At 42.4% G+C, this 20,578-nt stretch overlaps 3 protein-coding genes and 2 long non-coding RNA genes across 6 annotated transcripts; 3 read left to right on the forward strand and 2 right to left on the reverse strand.

The window, feature by feature from the left end:
* Positions 1–2,295: 2,295 nt before the first annotated feature.
* On the reverse strand, positions 2,296–8,620 carry LOC136356371 (uncharacterized). Its single transcript, XR_010741116.1, has 2 exons — positions 8,471–8,620; positions 2,296–2,517 (listed from the first exon to the last, which is right to left on the reverse strand). It is a non-coding gene; the product is annotated as an uncharacterized lncRNA (long non-coding RNA).
* Positions 2,763–5,391, forward strand: LOC107280541 (G-type lectin S-receptor-like serine/threonine-protein kinase At2g19130). Its single transcript, XM_015778706.3, has one exon. It carries the CDS (start codon positions 2,811–2,813, stop codon positions 5,217–5,219), a length of 2,409 nt encoding a protein of 802 aa, XP_015634192.1. The 5' UTR covers positions 2,763–2,810; the 3' UTR covers positions 5,220–5,391.
* A 3,450-nt stretch (positions 8,621–12,070) lies between the features above and the next one.
* Positions 12,071–15,637, forward strand: LOC107280641 (G-type lectin S-receptor-like serine/threonine-protein kinase At2g19130). Its single transcript, XM_015779348.3, has 2 exons — positions 12,071–13,649; positions 14,749–15,637. The coding sequence occupies exons 1-2, from the start codon at positions 12,093–12,095 to the stop codon at positions 15,610–15,612; spliced, it is 2,421 nt and encodes an 806-aa protein (XP_015634834.1). The 5' UTR covers positions 12,071–12,092; the 3' UTR covers positions 15,613–15,637.
* Positions 15,638–15,833: 196 nt separating this feature from the next.
* LOC9270521 (uncharacterized) lies at positions 15,834–18,486 on the reverse strand. Of its 2 annotated transcripts, XR_010741118.1 has the most exons (3): positions 18,355–18,486; positions 16,547–16,803; positions 15,834–16,320 (listed from the first exon to the last, which is right to left on the reverse strand). It is a non-coding gene; the product is annotated as an uncharacterized lncRNA (long non-coding RNA). The 2 variants fall into 2 exon arrangements; XR_010741117.1 differs by having other exon boundaries at positions 15,834–16,803.
* Positions 18,487–19,027: 541 nt separating this feature from the next.
* LOC136356216 (allergen Asp f 7 homolog) lies at positions 19,028–19,444 on the forward strand. Its single transcript, XM_066309810.1, has one exon. It carries the CDS (start codon positions 19,028–19,030, stop codon positions 19,442–19,444), a length of 417 nt encoding a protein of 138 aa, XP_066165907.1.
* The last annotated feature ends 1,134 nt before the right edge of the window (positions 19,445–20,578 follow it).

A 20,578-nucleotide genomic window follows, 5' to 3' on the forward strand; every position in this document is an offset into this window, starting at 1 on the left:
CCACCTAACTTACGGACAACGGGACAATGCCGCGACAGGTCCAGCGATACATAATGCCCGAATGCCCGATAAAACACATGCTGCGCTTGGAGAGTTGGAGAGGTAAAATTAATACGTAACTCTAGAATTGACTCGTGGGTTACCTATTAATTTGATTTATACTTTCTCCGTTCTAAAATATAAGAGCAAGTATAATAGTAGGCTATAAGTCGGCTAAATGCTGAGTTGGAGGAAAGAAGAGAGGAGAGAGAGGAGAAGCGGGCTATAAACTTACAGCCGGCTTGGACACAAGAACCAAAAACTCTGTGAGAGAGACAAGTGGGTCCTGTATTAATTGTGACAAGCTAACTATTATATAGGTAGGCTGAGAGAAGGCTACAAATGTCCTTATAGCTAGCAGGTCGGTTGTATTATTAGCCTTGCTCTAAGGCACAACTACTTTTTAAAGTTGTTTCATAATATAAGGCGTGCATGCATGCATGTAATTAATTAGCACATTCTCTCCCATAAATTATTATTATTTTAAATCCTACACTCACAAGATTTTAATTCTATTGGTTGCATGTATTGTACTAGTTGGGGTGATTTATGACAATGATGTGATATTAATTATTTCTTGGACTTCGGGTTAAGGTTGGTTGTGCCTTATATTTTGGAATTGAGGGTGTAAATAATTTTATGGATCGACCCACTTGCATCTCTACGTGGTAAGTCGGACCATAATAGGCCCACGGGTTGACATATAAGTTCGCAGGTCAGTCCTCTTTTCATCCCTAGCTGCGCTCCATGTTATTAGTTAGTTTGTGCTTTAAATCGTCAATAGTAGTTGTGTATATGATGTAAATTTATAATGCAAACTTGATAGAAACTTCCTTGTTATTGTGATACGGTGTTTCCGATGCCCTATTCTAATACTTCCCCATCCTAGTTTGATCATTAGTTTTCTCAAAATGATCATCATCTAATAAAATCTCTTTATTTATTTGTGAAAAAAGTAAATGTGCATCGCGTAATGCCCTGCATGCATGTATGCTTGAATGATAATTAATTTATAAATGATGAATGTTTTGATATTCTTGGTCTAGGTGTCCTTTTGTTTAGTGGATGATCATATTGGGACAAAGGGAGTAGCTTCGTTCATGATATTTTCCGATATTACGGTAGAATCGGTATCATTTTCGTTTCTGGCTCTACCGTTTGGTTTGTATTGTTCAAGAAAATAGTAACCCTTTCCTGATATTTTCATCCTTACTCTAAAGTCTTAATTGGGTGTGGCCTACGCTAGAATGTGACTCTTCAATTATATTGCTTAGGCCAGGTACAATGATCTTTATAAGTAAACTCTCTCTCTATTATCATGTAAGTAAAATTTGATTACATGGAAGAAAAAGAGGGGATGAAAATAAAAATATGGTTGCTATCTAAGCCCTCTTAGCAATTAGTAAAAAAAAAAGAATTGTTGCATGGATACGAGAGAAAGGAAAGAAATATTATTTTGGTACATTAATGTTTAGACACCATGCTTACAGAGATAACATTTAATGATAAAACAAGTCACAATAAAATAAATAATAATTACATAATTTTTTTAATAAGATGAATGGTCAAACGTATATAAAAAGTCAATGACATTATACATTAAAATACGGTAAAATACGGACTGAGAATCTGTTTAGACTTTTGAAAAGTCCTACAATTCCGCGAGCTAAAAAAACTGTGATGCGGTGTCTGCACCCGCGTTGCACCCGCGTTGTTTGACCTCACTAAGAGCAAGTTTAATAGTATAGCCAACCGCTGGCTTTAAATTATCTATAGTCAACTTAATAGTTAATTTATACAATATATATACAGTCTGCATCAATCTCTTCAAAAGTACTACTTAATAAAGAGGGTTGTAAACGAAATCGTTAGAGTTGCAGCATATTTCAACATGACAGAATTTTGCAGGATGCGAAGAAGTAAAACTCAAACTCTCGGCTGATAAAGGTCGAGCTGCATACCAAACTCTCAGCAGCAACGAGCTCAATAAAACTACTGAAGTAGCCTGGCAAAGGCTCGGTTTAAAACAGATTGTTGAGTAGATGGTTGCCCCGCATTATTACTTGATTATAGTGATAGATTAAATATTTTAATAAATAAACTTAAAAAATACAGTGGAATAAAGTTCTTTTTTTTGAAAAAAAAGTATTTTTAAATTGTGTAGCAAATATCCCTTTTCAACAATCTAGCACTAATTTAAACGAACTAAGCCTAAAAGATGGAGTTGCCTATCGTGAGCAGGTCAATTCAATCAGATGGTCAGTACCAGCTTTGAGTACTCGTGATTAAGCACTAAACGGCATGACCAAGTCAAGGCATTTTTCATTATTTGTCTCCATTATTTCCAAGGCCGATCAAGCATTCTTTTTTTTTTCTTTTTCAACACACCTGTGCCACCCCAGTTACGATTCCATTCTCTTTCACATTTGAGGGAGCTACTTCATGGCTCACACGGCTGACAGGGCAAGAAAACGATCTCTGAAAAAAAAAATAAAGTGCAGTGGTTAGTTATAAATTGATCACTACGATTGTATGAAAATGATGTTTTTCTATCTGTCCTGCAGCATGCATTCACAGTTACGTAGTCATACAGGTGACAAACGAACAGATTCATTGACCAAACTTACCCATTTGTAGCAGGTAATGGAGTCTAAAATTGGCATCCCAAGCAAACTGAGCACAAACAAAATATAAAGGGGAGGAGCTGTGGCTCTGCAGTTCTCATTCCTAACCAACACTCTGCATCCATCCATCCCAATTTCTCGTTCAGAATGCCTCTCGCCCTCACCCTTCTTGGATTATTACTCTTGTCACTACACATCTCTGCATCTTGTGCTGCCATGGACACCATGACACCTGCGCAAGCGCTCTTTGGAAACGGCAAGCTCATATCCAGCAACGGCAAGTTCGCGCTCGGCTTCTTCCAGACTGGCAGTAAGTCCTCTCATAACACCCTAAATTGGTACCTAGGCATATGGTACAACAAAATCCCCAAGCTAACTCCAGTATGGGTGGCAAACGGTGATAACCCAGTCACAGACCCCAACAATTCAGAGCTCACGATCTCTGGCGATGGCGGGCTCGTCATCTTAGATCGATCCAACAGATCCATCGTTTGGTCTACCCGAATAAATATCACAACTAACGACACAGTTGCCATGCTATTGAACAGCGGAAACCTCGTCCTACAGAATTTCTTGAATTCATCCGATGCGCTGTGGCAAAGCTTTGACTACCCAACACATACTTTCCTCCCTGGTGCAAAACTTGGTTGGAGCAAGATCAGTGGTCTCAATAGCCGTCTGGTTTCTAGGAAGAATTCAATTGACCTAGCTCCTGGCAAATACAGTGTTGAGTTAGATCCAAGTGGTGCGAATCAATACATCTTTACACTGTTGAACTCATCCACACCATATTTGACTAGCGGGGTATGGAATGGCCAATACTTTCCCTCAATTCCAGAGATGGCAGGACCCTTTATAGTAAATTTTACATTTGTCGACAATGATCAAGAGAAGTACTTCACATATAGCTTACTAGATGAGACAGTGGTTTTCCATCATTTCTTGGATGTCTCAGGTCGAACAAAGACATTTGTTTGGCTTGAGGGCTCACAAGATTGGGTAATGACCTATGCACAACCCAAAGTTCAATGTGATGTATTTGCTGTTTGTGGACCTTTCACAATCTGTAACGATAATGAACTTGGGTTCTGCAAGTGCATGAAAGGTTTCTCCATAAAATCACCAAAGGATTGGGAATTAGATGATCGGACAGATGGGTGCATGAGAAATACTCCATTAGACTGTGCTAGCAACAAAACCGCATCAAGTTTGACTGACAAGTTCCATTCTATGCCATGTGTTAGATTGCCTCAAAATGGCTACAGCATTGAAGCTGCTACAAATGCAGATAAATGCGCCCTAGTTTGCCTAAGTAATTGCTCTTGCACTGCATATTCTTATGGCAATGGTGGCTGCTTGGTCTGGCATGCTGAGTTGTTCGATGTAAAACAGCAGCAGTGTGATGGCATAACTGATACTAATGGAGGGACCCTTTACATTCGCCTTGCTTCAAGAGAGGAGCAAAGCCAGAAAAAGAACAGAAGAGGATTGATCATTGCAATTGCCCTTGGTCTAAGCTTCGCTGCTCTGTTTATGCTGGCAATCGCACTAGTGATTTGGTGGAACAAAAGTAAGAGGTATAATTGCACATCAAACAATGTTGAAGGTGAGAGTGGAATTGTTGCGTTTAGATATATTGATCTGCAGCATGCGACTAAAAACTTCTCAGAAAAGCTGGGGGAAGGTGGGTTTGGTTCTGTATTCAAGGGATTTCTCCATGACTCAAGAACTATAGCAGTGAAAAAGCTTGCTGGTGCACATCAAGGAGAAAAACAATTCAGAGCAGAAGTGAGCTCGATTGGACTAATCCAACATATAAATTTAATAAAACTAATTGGCTTCTGTTGTGACAATGATAGTAAACTGCTTGTTTATGAACACATGCCAAATCGTTCCCTTGATGTTCATCTATTCCCAACTGATATTAAAATTTTGAATTGGGATACTAGGCATCAAATAGCTATTGGAGTTGCTAGAGGACTATCTTATTTGCATGACAGCTGCCGCGACTGCATTATACACTGTGATGTTAAACCTCAAAACATACTTCTCAGTGAATCATTCACTCCCAAAATTGCAGACTTTGGAATGGCAAAGTTTCTAGGAAGAGATTTTAGTCGAGTTTTGACTACAATGAGAGGAACTATAGGATATCTTGCACCTGAATGGATTAGTGGAGTGCCTATCACACCAAAAGTTGATGTTTATAGCTATGGGATGGTTTTGTTGGAAATTGTTTCAGGAAGGAGGAATTCAAATGGAGGATGTATCACTGGTGGTGACAAAGATGTTTATTTCCCAGTGAAAGTCGCGCATAAGCTTCTGGAGGGAGATGTAGAAAGCTTGATAGATCCCAACTTACATGGCGACGCCAACTTAACAGAGGTTGAGAGAGTTTGCAAGGTTGCTTGTTGGTGTATTCAAGATAATGAGTTCGACCGACCTACTATGGGTGAAGTGGTTCAAATTCTCGAGGGAATATTTGAACTTGACACACCTCCAATGCCAAGACTACTGCAAGCTATTGCCGGAAGCTCTTGTTCTATTGCAGAATAATATTTTCACAATCAAATGATTCTATTTAATCGATAGGGTTATTTTTACCTTTCTTGTGCATAAGATTGTCAGACGTAAATGTAAGCTACATTGTGGATCTATATTGAAATGTTAATTAGTGAAATCAACACAGCAGGTACCATTGCTTAGCCTATAGCAATGTTTAAACCTACGACTTCCCTTTCCCATATTCTTTTGAAGCTCATCCCCCTAGGCTTTTCAACCAAGCGGTCTAATTACTACTTTCGATTTTTCAACAATTATATTCGCATCATTTACTAGATAGCCATAATCCCTATGATATTTTTTTTGTCCCACAGTTCTGCATCATCTACTGGATGCATCTTGTCAAATAAAAACTACTAACCACCCATCTGGCTGGAGATATCACTGGATTGGTTGTAACTAACAAATGTTTTCTCCTCTTTAAATCTTAATGAGATTGGTCGGACAACCTTTGGCTGACCCGGCAAAAAAAAATGTCACTGGATTGGATAATGTCCTGTACTAACCATAAAGATTGGAAAGATGTAGCAAAAATACATGATATTAGTAGTTTTTTCAGTCTTACGCACCAGGAAATTGATCGATCTTCTCTAGTTGCAAACGAACAGTATAGACCAATCTGTCTGTTGAATGTAAGTTTCAAAATATTCACAAAAGTCTTGGCAAATAGGATTGCGTTGGTAGCCCAAAAAATCATAAAGCCTTCTCAGACAGCTTTTTTAAAGGGTAGGAACATTATGGAAGGAGCTATAATTTTACATGAGACCTTACATGAGATGCATAAAAGAAAGAAGGATGGTGTTATTCTTAAGCTTGATTTTGAGAAAGCCTATGATAAGGTTGATTGGAAGTTTCTACAACAAACTTTAAGAATGAAGGGCTTTGAGCCTAGGTGGTGTAAGTGGATTGATCAAGTGGTAAGAGGTGGCAGTGTAGCGGTGAAAGTTAATGATGAGATAGGAAACTTCTTTCAAACAAAAAAGGGACTGAGGCAGGGGGATCCCCTCTCCCCTTTACTTTTCAACTTGGTGGCAGACATGCTGGCAGTGTTAATTCAGAGAACAAGCGAGCATGGTAAGATTCATGGAGTGATTCCACATTTAGTAGACGATGGTCTTTCCATTCTTCAATACGCAGATGACACGATACTTTTTATGGAGCATGACCTAGAGGATGCTAAAAATCTTAAACTTGTACTAAGTGCTTTCGAAAGGTTATCTGGCTTGAAGATTAATTTTCATAAGAGTGAATTGTTGTGTTTTGGCAAAGCTATAGAGGTTGAAAGAGAGTATGCTCTCCTCTTTGGGTGCAAAACTGGTTCATATACACTAAAGTACTTGGGCCTCCCGATGCATTACAGAAAGTTGTCTAATAAAGATTGGAAGGAAGTAGAAGAAAGATTTCAGAAAAGATTAGGTAGTTGGAAAGGCAAGCTACTTTCGGTTGGAGGTCGTCTCGTGCTCATCAACTCAGTGTTGAGCAGCCTTGCAATGTATATGTTATCCTTCTTTGAAGTGCCTAAAGGCATAATCAAAAAGCTGGACTATTATAGATCCAGATTTTTTTGGCAAAGTGATGAACACAAGAAGAAGTACAGATTGGCTAGATGGAGTGTTCTATGTAAACCCAAGGAATGTGGGGGCTTAGGGATTCAGAATCTTGAGGTTCAAAATAAGTGCTTGTTGAGTAAGTGGTTATTTAAGTTGATTAATGAAGAGGGGGTCTGGCAAAACTTGTCTGGCAAAACTTATTGAGGAAAAAATATCTTGCCAAGAAGACTATAATGCAGGTCCAAAAGCAAAGGGGGGACTCCCACTTTTGGACAGGTCTAATGGGAGTGAAGGATACCTTTAGCTCTTTTGGCTCGTTTAAACTTCAGGATGGTTTACAAATCAGATTTTGGGAAGACTGTTGGCTTGGAAACCAATCTTTAGAGAAAATATACCCATCGTTGTACAATCTTGTAAGAAATAAGAATGTGGTGGTGGCTAAGGTGTTGGAGAGGGTTCCTTTGAACGTCTCCTTTAGGAGAGCCATAATAGGAGATAATTTGAAAGCATGGCATGAGATTGTAGCTAACGTGGTTGATATAAACCTTAGAGGGCAAAAGGATAGGTTTACTTGGGATGCTAGTAAAAATGGAACTTTCACAGTCAACTCGATGTATAAAAAACTCATGTTTGGAAATGTGATACCAAGGCAATCTTTTATTTGGAAGCTAAGACTTCCGTTGAAAATAAAGATCTTCTTGTGGTATTTAAAAGAGGGGGTCATTTTAACCAAGGATAATTTAGCTAAGAGGAGGTGGAAAGGTAGCCTTAGATGTTGCTTTTGTAGGTCTCATGAGACAATACAATACCTCTTCTTTGATTGCCCCATGGTAAGATATGTGTGGAGCGCAGTACATTTCACTTTTGGCATCTGCCCACCGCACAATATGTCTCATTTACTTGGTAGTTGGCTAAGTGGTGTTAACATTAGGCTAAAAAATCAAGTTTTTGTGGGCATAGCGGCGTTGTGCTGGGCGGTGTGGTTAAATAGGAATGATGTGGTTTTTAATGGACCATGTACTTACTCTTTTATGCAGGTAATTTTCAGAGGGACACACTGGGCAAGACTTTGGTCTTTGTTGCTTAAGGAAGAGGATGGCAACATGTTGAAAAATTATTGCAAGGTGTTAGAGATGAGGGTCTTAGAATTCTTCTCTAATTATGGCTGGAATTTCAGAGGGAGAATTGAAGCTTACACTGTTGTTTAAGCTTGTTTGTTGAGTTTGCTTGGTTGTCTTGTTAGCTGGCATATTAGTTGAACTTGGTACTTCTTATGTTACTTTTAAGTATGTTTTGTAACCCATGTAATGGGAGGAGCCTTAGTGCTCTTGTATGGACTTGATTGGCAGTGTACATTCTTCGGGATGTAGAAGCCGGGGTTTATATAAATCCTTTATCTAAAAAAAAGTTGCAAACGAACAATATGGTGGCCGACCTCGTGCGCCCCTAATCCCAGGTAAGCTACTACCAGCTCTTGCCAGGTGACAAACGCCGGCCAAGGTGAACGATGGTGGAGGACGAGCAATCAAATGCAGGGCAGGTTGCATCCCCCCAAATATTTGCGCTGATTTCTACCGGAATCTTCAGTTTTTTGCAGGCACACACGGAGATATATATATATTCTTCGACGAGATGTTGATCCCCAAAACGTACAAGAACAGAGAGACCAAAAAGCGTAAGACGACGAGACCTTACCACTGGGAGAGAGAGAGAGAGAGAGAGAGAGAGAGATCCCCCGCCGCCGCCGTGAGTCTGGTCATCTCCGGCGGCGGCTCGCCGCCCCGAGGTTACATCGCCCACGACGCCGACGAGCGGTGCAGCCCAAATGAAAGCCACGTCATCAGCAGCACCGGGCCGGCCCATCTCCCCTTCCCAAGCAAATTTCTGCGCTCGCGGCCCAACGCTTCGTGGCTCTTCCTGCTGTGGAGAATCTGGAGATCACGTGGATTTTTTTTAATATATTTATTTTAAAAAGATTTACAAAAATAAACTACCATTTCAAAGTTTTTTTTAAAAAAAGAGTAAATTACACCCACAGTACGATAACTTAGTAGATGCGTGCGATTTAGTGCAAGAACTTGAAAAATAAGTAGAGTAGTACATAAACTGACAATCACGTGCATTTTAGTAAAAACATTGATACGTACCTTTTGATTAATCCTGGTATTATAAGCTTAACTGCTAGATCATTAGCTCATGGATTCAATTTTGTGTTTTGCCATGTTCATAGCCCAAGATAATGAATATGTTGATTAATCGAATCGCTCGGAAATTATGCTTATTTGCATGCACTTACTTTTGATAATCATATATCTTTCGGTTTCAAATCGATAGAATTATTTTATTATTATTATAACTAACAAATTAAAAGCAATACATAATACATGTAGATCCTTGTCGAGATGGAATAAGTGGCTGCTTTTTTATATGGCATAAAAAGTATGGTGTGGAATACTGATCTTTTAACCAAAATGCACGCACTAGCCAAGTTGTTGCACATATATGCTTATTTTTTAAGTTTTTCACTAGATCGCACCCACATACCAAGTTAATGTACTATAGACGCAATTTACTCTAAAAAAAATAAACTCCACGCGGCGCTCTATGATAGGGTAATCTATGTGACGTGGCACCGGCCGCACCCCGCGGGAGGGGGCTACCTACAGAATTACCACGGTGCAAAGTTTAGTGATGCATGGGGTGCACCAAGGCAAATTATATTTATATTTCTATAGAACTTCAAAATGAGAATTTATTTTTGTAAATCTTTAAAACTAATAAAAACAAAAAAATCGATCACGAGTAACCTTTCAATCTGCCAAAGCCCAAAGGCCATCGTATTCGTGAGGATCAGGACTGCCAAAGCCCTAAACCAATCACCAGTGGAACGAATGGTAAGGAGTAATTGGTAGGGGTGAAAACGGTACAGAAACGGATGGAAACCATCCTTATCGTTTTCGTTTTCATATTTTTTTTCGGAATCGGAAACCTCGGATACGAAAACGGAATCGAATATTATAGAAACCGAAAACGGAGCGAAAATGAACCGGCGCGAATACGGTAACGAAAATTTATCGGAATAAAAACCCCCTCAAACTGATAAATCCAATTGAATAAATTATCTATGTTTAAAAGAGTAATGTTGTTGATAAATTCTAATGTAGTACAAAATATTCTTATATAATTTTAGATTTGCATAACAAACATTTTTTAAAATAATAACAGACAAACACCATGGTATTCACTATTTAGTGCTTAAAAAAAGAATCCAGGGTATTTCGATCACAAAATTTCTAGTAATTCCAAGAAAATTTCCGGAAAGTTTCCGACCGATTCCGAGTTCCGACGGAAACTACCCTTATCATTTCCGATTCCATTTCCGAGAAAATATTTCCAAATTCGTTTCCGTTTCTGAAAAATTCCGACCGACAGATTCCGTTTTCAAAAATAGGTCTGGAATTCGGAAAGTTTCCGTACCGTTTTCACCCCTAGTAATTGGTAAGTATTATTTCTTTTCTTTTCAACGTGAGTGTATACAAGTATAGATTAGTCAGGATTAAAGATTCCTACTTACTCCGTTTAACTATGTAAGACTTCTATATAAATGTGGGTGATGGTAGAAAGTCTTACATTATGAAACGGGGGGAGTAATAGTTACGCTTTAAATACAATTTTCAATCTGCCAAAGTCCATGTATTCGTGCGTGCTTTCCATTGGTTCAGCCGATGATTGCGCGGAGAAAAGGTCAAACTGGGTGAAATATACTTAATCACACTATTATGATAAGCTGTGCTCATTGGCAAGCACTCATGGGCCCTGTTTGGAAGATTAGCCCAGGGCTAATTTTGAGAGCTAATGTTTAGTCATGAATTGGTAGGCTAAACATTAGCCTAACATGATATGTTTGGATCCATAGGCTAATTCAAGACTAAAAGGTGGAGAGAGAGTAGAAAGAGATGAGAGAGAAGGAGAGAGAGAGAGCTGCTTTTTTATGGTCCCCACACAAAATTAGCCCTATTAGCACTCTTTGGAGGGGCTAATGTTTTGAGGGGGGCTAATTCACATTAGCTCAAAATTAGTCCACCTGTTTGGATCCTTGAGGGCTAATTTGAGACTAAAAGATGAGAGCTGAACATTAGCCTATGGAACCAAACAGGGCCTGGTAGCCTGGTACACATGGCGATCGAGGAAATTTGGTGGTTAGTGCCACGCCTTCGAGTACCCATAGTCCCGTATCATGATGTACGCACCGATTTGGCATGATAATATAGTTAATGTGTTCAGCATTTTTGCCTCCTTTAATTCCGCCGTCCAAGTCCATAAGAATGGTTTGCAACACGCTTTGGTATGACCAAGAAGAGATGTACACTATTCCAGCATTAACTCATACTCCTTACGTACTAGTAAAGGAAGTCGTTTAGGACAGCGGCATGGTCTCCAAAACACAACTTTGACTTCTTGTTTCTATAAAAATATTTATTGAAAAGTGATATATGTATACTTTTATGAAAGTATTTTTCAAGACAAATCTATACATATAATTTTTACATTTTTAAACTCAACAACTTGAGAGTTATTTATGATTTATATTCCCAAGGTTTGACTTAAACATTGTCCTAAATAACTTTCTTTATGAGTACGGAGGGAGTATTCCATTATTTCTATAAAAAAAACTTCTAGCCGCATCATAACTAGAAATTGGATTTTTATAGGATGGAGGGAGTAGTCACGTACTTATATACAGCCGCACCTGAGCGTTGACATCCTGCATCCTGTGCTCAACATGAAACTGATTTGATTTTGGAGAAGGAATGTCAGATTTGATCTCGTGTGCCACACTGGAAACTGGACAAAATTTTGTCTACTAGCTGAAGTTTTCATTTGGACCCGAAACATTTTTTTGCTCAGGAAAGGAAAATGGAACAAAGTAGAGTCCACAGTGTCCACTGCATTGGTATGTGGGATGAACTTGCTGTGCTTTGCAAGGTTTAGAAGAATATATAAACCTACTCACCTGCGTACGTGTTGATGGCAGAGGCATAAAACAACCATTTCTGTCTGGAATAGTTGGCAAGGATCATTCCTGAGTCCAAACGCTCCAGCGTTGAGGTCTGACCAAGATAAGAAGATTATTTATTATTCAGATAACCTATCATATTTCTCGAGGCTTGTTTCAGGCTAAACACAACGTCGTCAGTTGACAAGGTCTGATTTCTAAACAGCAACTGAAGCTGCTTGCAGGACCATCATCTGCTTCAATCCCACTCTTCCCTCAGTCCTCCACCACGCCTTCCCCTTGTTCATCATCTGCTTCCTCATGCCTCTCCTTCATCATGTCCTCCTTGGCTTCCTCCTCATCCTCCTCTACCTACGGACTCCGACGAGCTCTACCGCCACGGACACCGTGTCTCCCGGCCACGCACTCGTCGGCAGCGACAGGCTTGTCTCCAACAACGGGAAGTTCGCGCTCGGCTTCTTCAAGCCAGGCAATGAGTCCTACACCAACCACAATTCCTACCTTGGCATATGGTTCAACAAGGTCCCCAAGCTAACCCCACTGTGGACTGCCAACGGTAATAACCCGGTGGTGGACCCCACTTCACCGGAGCTCGCAATATCCGGTGATGGAAACTTGGCCATCTTGGATCATGCCACCAAGTCGATCATATGGTCCACCCATGCCAACATCACTGCCAAGGACACCATTGCCATACTGTTGAACAACGGGAATCTTGTCCTACGAAGCTCCTCAAATTCATCCATAATCTTCTGGCAGAGCTTCGACTACCCAACAGATACACTTTTCCCCAGTGCGAAGATTGGCTGGGACAAGGTCACCGGCCTGAACCGTCGTCTTGTTTCTAGGAAGAACTCGATTGATCAAGCTCCTGGTATATACTCCTTGGAGTTAGGGCCCAATGGGGATGGTCATCTGCTATGGAACTCAACCATAGCGTATTGGTCCAGCGGACAGTGGAACGGCCGATATTTTGGCCTAACACCGGAGATGACAGGCGCTCTCATGCCGAATTTCACATTTTTCCACAATGACCAAGAGGCTTACTTCATATACACCTGGGATAATGAGACGGCGATCATGCACGCCGGAATAGATGTCTTCGGCAGAGGTTTGGTGGCCACATGGTTGGAGGAATCGCAGGACTGGTTGATCTATTACAGGCAGCCTGAAGTTCATTGTGATGTGTATGCAATCTGTGGACCATTCACAATCTGCGACGACAATAAGGATCCGTTCTGCGACTGTATGAAGGGCTTCTCTGTAAGATCACCAAAGGACTGGGAGCTTGACAATCGAACAGGAGGGTGCATCAGGAATACTCCGTTAAGTTGTGGCAGTAGAACGGACAGAACAGGCCTCACAGATAAATTCTACCCTGTGCAAAGTATTAGGTTGCCTCACAGTGCCGAAAATGTGAAGGTTGCTACCAGTGCAGATGAATGCTCACAGGCATGCTTGAGCAACTGCTCCTGTACTGCTTATTCCTATGGGAAAAGTGGCTGCTCTGTTTGGCATGATGAGTTGTACAATGTAAAGCAACTATCTGATTCTTCTTCTGATGGAAACGGGGAAGTTCTTTACATTCGCCTTGCTGCGAAAGAGTTGCAAAGTTTAGAAAGGAAGAAGAGTGGAAAAATAACTGGCGTTACCATTGGTGCAAGCACCGGTGGCGCTTTGCTTTTGATTATCCTTCTATTGATAGTTTGGAGAAGGAAAGGGAAATGGTTTACTCTCACACTGGAAAAGCCTGAGGTTGGCGTTGGGATCATTGCATTTAGATATATTGATTTGCAACGGGCAACTAAAAACTTTTCTAAGAAGTTGGGGGGAGGCAGTTTTGGTTCTGTATTTAGAGCAATGCTCCGGTGCTTTCTACCGGTAGTATATACTACCAGTAGAACTAATCTGAACCGTTTATTTTTAAGGGTAGATTAGTAAAGTACTGAGGTAGATTTGGGATAAATTTGGCACTTAATTTATTTTTGTCGTGGATCGCTCGGATGTTTCTGGAAAAGCAGTGCTGCCACCGCTTCCTCATCCATCGCAATCGAGCGGAGGTGGAGAGAGCGACTCCTTCCGCCGCCGGCGCTTGTGCATCACGTTCCCTTCCGCCGGTGGCAATACTCTCCGGCGCCCCCTCTTGTTCAGTTCCCCTTCTCTGCCGGCGTCTACCCGCTTCCCCGCCGCAGGAGCTTCTGGTGCCACCCTGAAGACTTCCGGCGTGCGCACAGGGGCAGCGGTGCAGAGGAGCCCCGCGTGGTTCCACCTCCTCTCGCACGACACCGCCGGCGGTGGTGGCAGCCGCGACGACGGCTACAGGCGTGCGTGGAGCCGGCTGTTGAGGAGGCTGGTGCAGGAGAGCATGAGCTTCTGTAGCCTCAGCATCAGCAGGCACGGTAATGTTAATTTTCGTGGATGACTTCACCAGAATCAAGAATCTGATTCTGAATCTGAATCAAGAATTTAATTTGGAGATGGACAGTATGCTCTATTGCTATACCAGAATCAAGAATCTGAATTTGCTATGAAAAGAAGTAGCTCAACTTCTGTGAGCCTGATCCATTAAATTTGTGCTTTGCTTCCTCTTTACCCAAGCTAATGTAATGTGAATAGGCCCATCTTGTTGGAATTCTGCGTGAAACCCATTCCAGCAATCCAGTCCACGAAGGCTTCCCCTTGCGAGTCGTCACGGCGGCGAGCGGGTGGCGGTGGCGCCATGGATGGCCAGCAGGAGGAGCAGCACGCAGGGCGGCGGCAGCTGAAGCCCGGGAAAGACAAAAGTATCCCTCCGCAAATATTTTTTTTTGGACAAAAATATCCCTCCACAATTCTACTACCATTAAGTGTGATGGTAGTAGAAATAGATCTGAACCCTATGATCAAATGAGATCAACGGTTCAGATTATTTTCTACTACAATTAGAGGGCACCGGAGTGGGTATCCTGTATTTAAGGGCTACCTAAGCAACTCTACCATAGCAGTGAAAAGGCTTGATGGTGCCCGTCAAGGAGAGAAGCAGTTCAGGGCTGAAGTGAATTCAATTGGAATCATCCAACGTATTAACTTAGTTAAATTGGTCGGGTTTTGTTGCGAAGGTGATAATAGGTTACTTGTGTATGAATACATGCCAAACAGCTCCCTTGATGTGTGTTTATTCAAGGCTAATGATATAGTTTTGGATTGGACTACTAGATATCAAATAGCTATTGGAGTTGCCAGAGGCCTTGCCTACTTGCATACTAGTTGTCGGGATTGCATCATACATTGTGACATCAAGCCAGAGAATATACTTCTGGATGCATCTTATGTGCCTAAAATTGCAGATTTTGGAATGGCAAAGATTTTGGGGAGAGAATTTAGCCGTGCTATGACTACAATGAGAGGAACTTTTGGATATCTGGCTCCTGAATGGATTAGTGGAACAGTTGTTACATCTAAAGTAGATGTTTACAGCTACGGGATGGTCTTTTTTGAGATCATATCGGGAAGAAGGAACTCAAGTCATGAAAATTTCAGGGATGGTGATTATTCATTCTTTTTTCCCATGCAAGCTGCACGCAAGCTTCTCAATGGAGACGTTGGAAGTCTTGTGGATGCTAGTTTGGAAGGCGGTGTGAACCTCGTTGAGGTTGAAAGAGCTTGCAAAATTGCATGCTGGTGTATTCAAGATAACAAATTTGATCGACCAACAATGGGCGAGGTGGTACAGTCTCTTGAGGGTCTACTTGAACTCGACATGCCTCCATTACCAAGACTACTAAATGCTATCACAGGAGGCTCACATCCAGTGACACCACAATATTTTGATTCACTATAAATCTGTATGTTGATTTGCAATTTCCAGTTGTCTGACAGAACATTATAATTCATCTTGCCTTTTAAGAAAACTAGGTATAACATGTAAGATCTCTAGGAGATCATGTCTTATACTCGTATTAAATAAACTCAGTACCGTAACATGTAATTAAGATCTCTGTACCCAAGAAGGAGATTGTGCCAGCCTTATTAACAAATTATAGTTGGTGTCTATGTAGTATCTTTAGGTATTAGTGTACCGTATACACTTTTCATGTTGCCAATTGAGATGTTTTCAGAAATACAGGGGCGATTGCCTCGTCAGTTGATAGTGGATTGTGAGCCTAACATTGGCAAATGTGTGACAGCCTGACAGTTCTGCTCATGTTATGCAAACATGGCCTATATGTGGCCTATACATACAAGGGAAAATTGTTCACTGGCAAACAAAAGGGAGAAGCCTGGCTGCTAACCTGCAACTTGTTTTTTCAAGGGTAGCCACATTCTTAAACTACAACACAAGAACTTTGCAAGACGGAGTAGCTCATAGGTTGTAACACTAACTACCTGAACTGCAAGGAATTCAAGCTGTGGCGTACCGTACTGTGGTTACCAATCACTGAAGGTTGATAATGGATGAGCACGTTTGATTGTCTCATGTTCTTCATGTACAGTTGTTGCTGCTGTTGATAGTTGCGGTTTATAGGCCGTTCCATCCACCAGAGGCAACCTGTATACTTCATCAGTTTCCATCAAAACTTAACTGGTTATTGATCTGAGGAAGGTAAGTGCCAAGATACTGATAGAACATAGGGCCTGTTTGGTAGAGCTTCAAGAGGTGGAGCTGGAGGTGGAGCTGTGACAAACAGACCCATAATAGAAGAATAGAACTGCTGCTGCTATATATTTTTTACAGGAAAGGTTGAAAAGCTTTTTTGAAAGCATAAGAGCCTTACAGGTTTACTGCTGGGGGCTCCAGCTTGTCTATACATCACAGGGCACCGACATCCCCAAAGCACCTGCATGCTCAAAGCTACATTATAGACATCACAAAACACCTGGCTAAGGCTAAAGTGACAACCACAAATAAACTTTCACCAAAGACTGATGTCAACCCACTCCAGATCTTGATAGTCCTCAAATTTTGTCCAGTGCCTTGGATCACCATGATCAGAGCTTCCATTTCTTCTGCTTCAGATGACTTCAGTAAGATCTTCCATTGCATAAGGAACAGAATTCGAAAAACAATTATTAGGGGTGAATGTAAACTTTCTCTCTAAACATAATGTCATTCCTGAATAACCACAACTGCCAACAGCCAACACACATACAAGAATTCTATTTCTTTTACGCCCAGCTCTCCCAATAACAAGGTGAAAGAAATGATCAAAAGAGAAAGGAGAACTTTGCCAACCCAAAGCATCGCTAATAACACACCATTTGCTGCAGATCAACTGGAGATAATATGTTGCGAATCCTCCAGCACTTGCATAGCATGCAATGTTCTGAACCCTCCTAATTTCTTTTTTTTTTCAATTGTACAGCAGACTGGATTCTATCTCTACTAGCCAACCGTAGAAAGTGTTAGGGCAAGGAGCTCTATAATTTCCATCCCTTTACTATAATGTACCCCCCTAAATGTCAAAGCATACACCGTACAGGGACCTGGATGAGTAGCCCTTGTTCCTCTCCATGCCCAGGTCAGGGTATCTACTCCCTCCTGTTGAGGTGTCATCTCTATTACCATTCTCAATCCCCACCATGCATTCATCTCTTCACTCCCAAAAGATCTTCTAAAAGTTAAGCAGTTAATACCTCTCTCTAGAATTTCAGCCACTAGGATATCTTTGCTGGTTGCAAATATCAAATAAATTACCAAAACTAACTCTCAGTGGCCACCGCTATACTCACAATCGATTTACCGGATAGGTACAATCGATTTTTCAGCACCTATATTCACAGCATTTACTGGACAGGTATAATTCCTATGATATTTTTTCCCACAGTTCTGCATCATTTACTGGGTACCTCTTGTCAAATCAAGATTGCACCCATCTGGCTGGAACGGACACCTCACAGGATTGGATAATGTATTGTGCAGTTGTACGGTACCAACAACCAACCACAAAGATTGAAACGATATCTATCCTACATACATTCCTACTGATAGTAGCAGTTCTTCCACAATCTAACGCAGCACGAAATTGGTCGATCTTCTCTAGTTCTTCCACAACCTAACGCAGCAGGAAATTGGTCGATCTTCTCTAGTTGCAAACGAGCAATAATGGTGGCCGACCTCGTGCAGCACCCATAATCGAACAGGAGTACAGTTAAGCTACTACGCGTGCAGCTAAATGCAGGGCAGGTTGCATCCCCCAAATATATATATACTCCCTCCGTTTTAAAATGTTTGACACCGTTGACTTTTTAGTATGTGTTTGACCATTCGTCTTATTCAAAAAATTCAAGTAATTATTTATTCTTTTCATATCATTTGATTCATTGTTAAATATATTTTCATATACACATATAGTTTTACATTTGAATAAGACGAATGGTCAAACATGTGCTAAAAAGTCAACGGTGTCAAACATTTTGAAACGGAGGGAGTATTTGTGTTCCCCTTCAGTGCTCTGATTTCTACCGGAATCTTCAGCTTTTGCGGCGAAAGGGAGATCAGGAGATCTATTCGACGAGATGTTATCCCCCCACCACAAAACGTAGAAGAGCAGAGACAAAAAGGAGTAGGAAGTCGAGACCTTACCACGGGGAGAGAGAGAGAGAGAGAGAGATCCCCCGCCGCCGCGCGTGTGACCATCTCCGTCGAGAATGGCGGCGCCGCCGGCGGCCGCTCGCCGCCCCGAGGTTCCGTCGTCATCTCGCCCACGACGCCAACGAACGGTGCGGCCCAAATGAAACGCGGAAAAGAGGCCATCGGCGCCGACCCGACCCGGCCTGGCCCGGCCCATCTTCCCTTCCAGGCGAATTTTCTGCGCTCGCGGCCCATGCTTTGTTGCAGGTAATAAGTTCACTTGGTGACCCTTAAAAGTGATCGAAATCTAATCCGTGACCCTAAACTAGAAAACCGGATATCTTGACCCCTAAACTATTGAAACCGGTGTAATTTGATTCCCTCGGCGGTTTTGGAGGACGGTTTCGCTGACGTGGCGCTTGCGTGGCGGTATTGACCTAGTCTGTGTGCTGACGTGGCGCTTAGGTGGCATTTCAATTAAAAAGTTATACATGGGACCCGTTTGTCATTCACACGCACACAATTATAGGGCCCACTGCCATCTTCTCCCTTTCTTCCTCCCTTCCCTTCTCTCTTTCTTTCTCCCTCTCCCCTACGGCCGTCCGCGAGGAGCGAGCGGCGGCGGCGAGAGCTAGCTAGAGCGGTGACGGCCGTGGGCTGGAGCTGAAGCGGCGGGCTGGAGTCCATGTCGCGCCGCTCACCGTTCCTCTCACACCACCACCACCCGCACCTCCCGCCGAGGAGGTCACCTCACGCCGTCACCCGAGAAGGTCACCTCACGCCGTCCACCGAGAAGAGAAGCGCCATGATCCGGTCGCCGCCGTCGCCGCTTCCTCTCGTCCTCCCTCTGCCACAAGCCGCCGCCGCCCTCGCCCGCCCGTCCTCCCGCCGCCGCCGGCTCCCTATGTCCTCCCACTGCCACAAGCCGTCGTCGCCCTCCCCCGCCCGCCCTCCCTCCACCGCCGCCGACTCCCGCCCGCCGGCCCCCGTCCCTCAGCCACCGCTCGCACTGTTGCCGGCTCCCCTCGTCCTCCCACTGCCACGAGCCGCCGCCCTCACCTGCCCGCCCTCCCGCCCGCCGGTTACGGCGTCGAAGACCTAGTCGGCGGCCGCCGAGCTCGCCGTACCCCGCCACATGTGCCTCCCGCAGTCGCTGATGTGGTCTTCGCCGCAGTGCAGCTCAGCCCGGGCGCCGCCGTCTCCACCCGCCGCGGGAGAGAGAGGGAGCGGCGAGGAGAGAGAAGGAACTGAGGGAGGGGGAGAAAAAAGGGACACATGGGTCCTACAATCTATTTTCTGTGTCAATGACAAATGGGTCCCACACATATTTTTTAATTCTAAATGCCACCTAAACACCACGTCAACGTCACGTGTAAAGGAGACCCGGTCAATACTGCCACGTCAGCGAAACCGTCCTCCAAAACCGTTGAGGGAGTCAAATTGCACCGGTTCCATAGTTTAGAGGTAAGATATTCGGTTTTGTGGTTTAGGGTCATGGATTAGATTTCAATTACTTTTGAGGGTCACCAAGTGAACTTATTCCTTGTTGCAGTGGCTGCATCAGTGCAGCCCAGCCCAGCCCAGCGATGCGCCCTCTCTGTGGAAATCACGAGCGTTCCATCAGTAATATGAGGTATGTAGATTAAGTAGATGTGCGTAAAATGGGAAAGTTATTAGCACATAATTAATTAAGTTTTAATTATTATAAACTTATAAATAAATGTATTTAATATTTTAAAACAACTTTTTTATAAGAAAGTTTTTCATGAAATGCTCCCTTTAATAGTTAAAAAGGCGTGCTAACAGAAACTGAGATAAAATCTAAATCTTATAATCAGAAAATAACAGGGCCACTTGAACCGATTATCGCGCGGAGAAAGGTCAAACTGGATAAAATACTCAACGACAGGCTGAAATCATTAGCAAGCACTTCTGTTACACATGGTGATCAAGGAAATTTGGTGGCCTTCGAGCACCCATGATTACGCAACGATTTTCACATGATAACATAGCTAGGGCCCCTTTGATTTGGAGGAAAAACATAGGAATTTTAGGGCCCCTTTGATTCGTAGGAAAAGTTTAGGAAATTTGAAGGATTTCAATCTAATGGAAAAAATTCCTATGAAAACATTTGAAACAAAGGATTGAATCCTATAATATCCTTTAAAATTCCTATGGAATGGGTAATCATAGAGAGATTTTGTAGGAAAGTTAGCAAGAGGTCCAACCTCTTGGA

This window comes from Oryza sativa, chromosome 4 (assembly GCF_034140825.1).
Source record: "Oryza sativa Japonica Group chromosome 4, ASM3414082v1".
NCBI classification, from domain to species: Eukaryota; Viridiplantae; Streptophyta; class Magnoliopsida; order Poales; family Poaceae; genus Oryza; species Oryza sativa.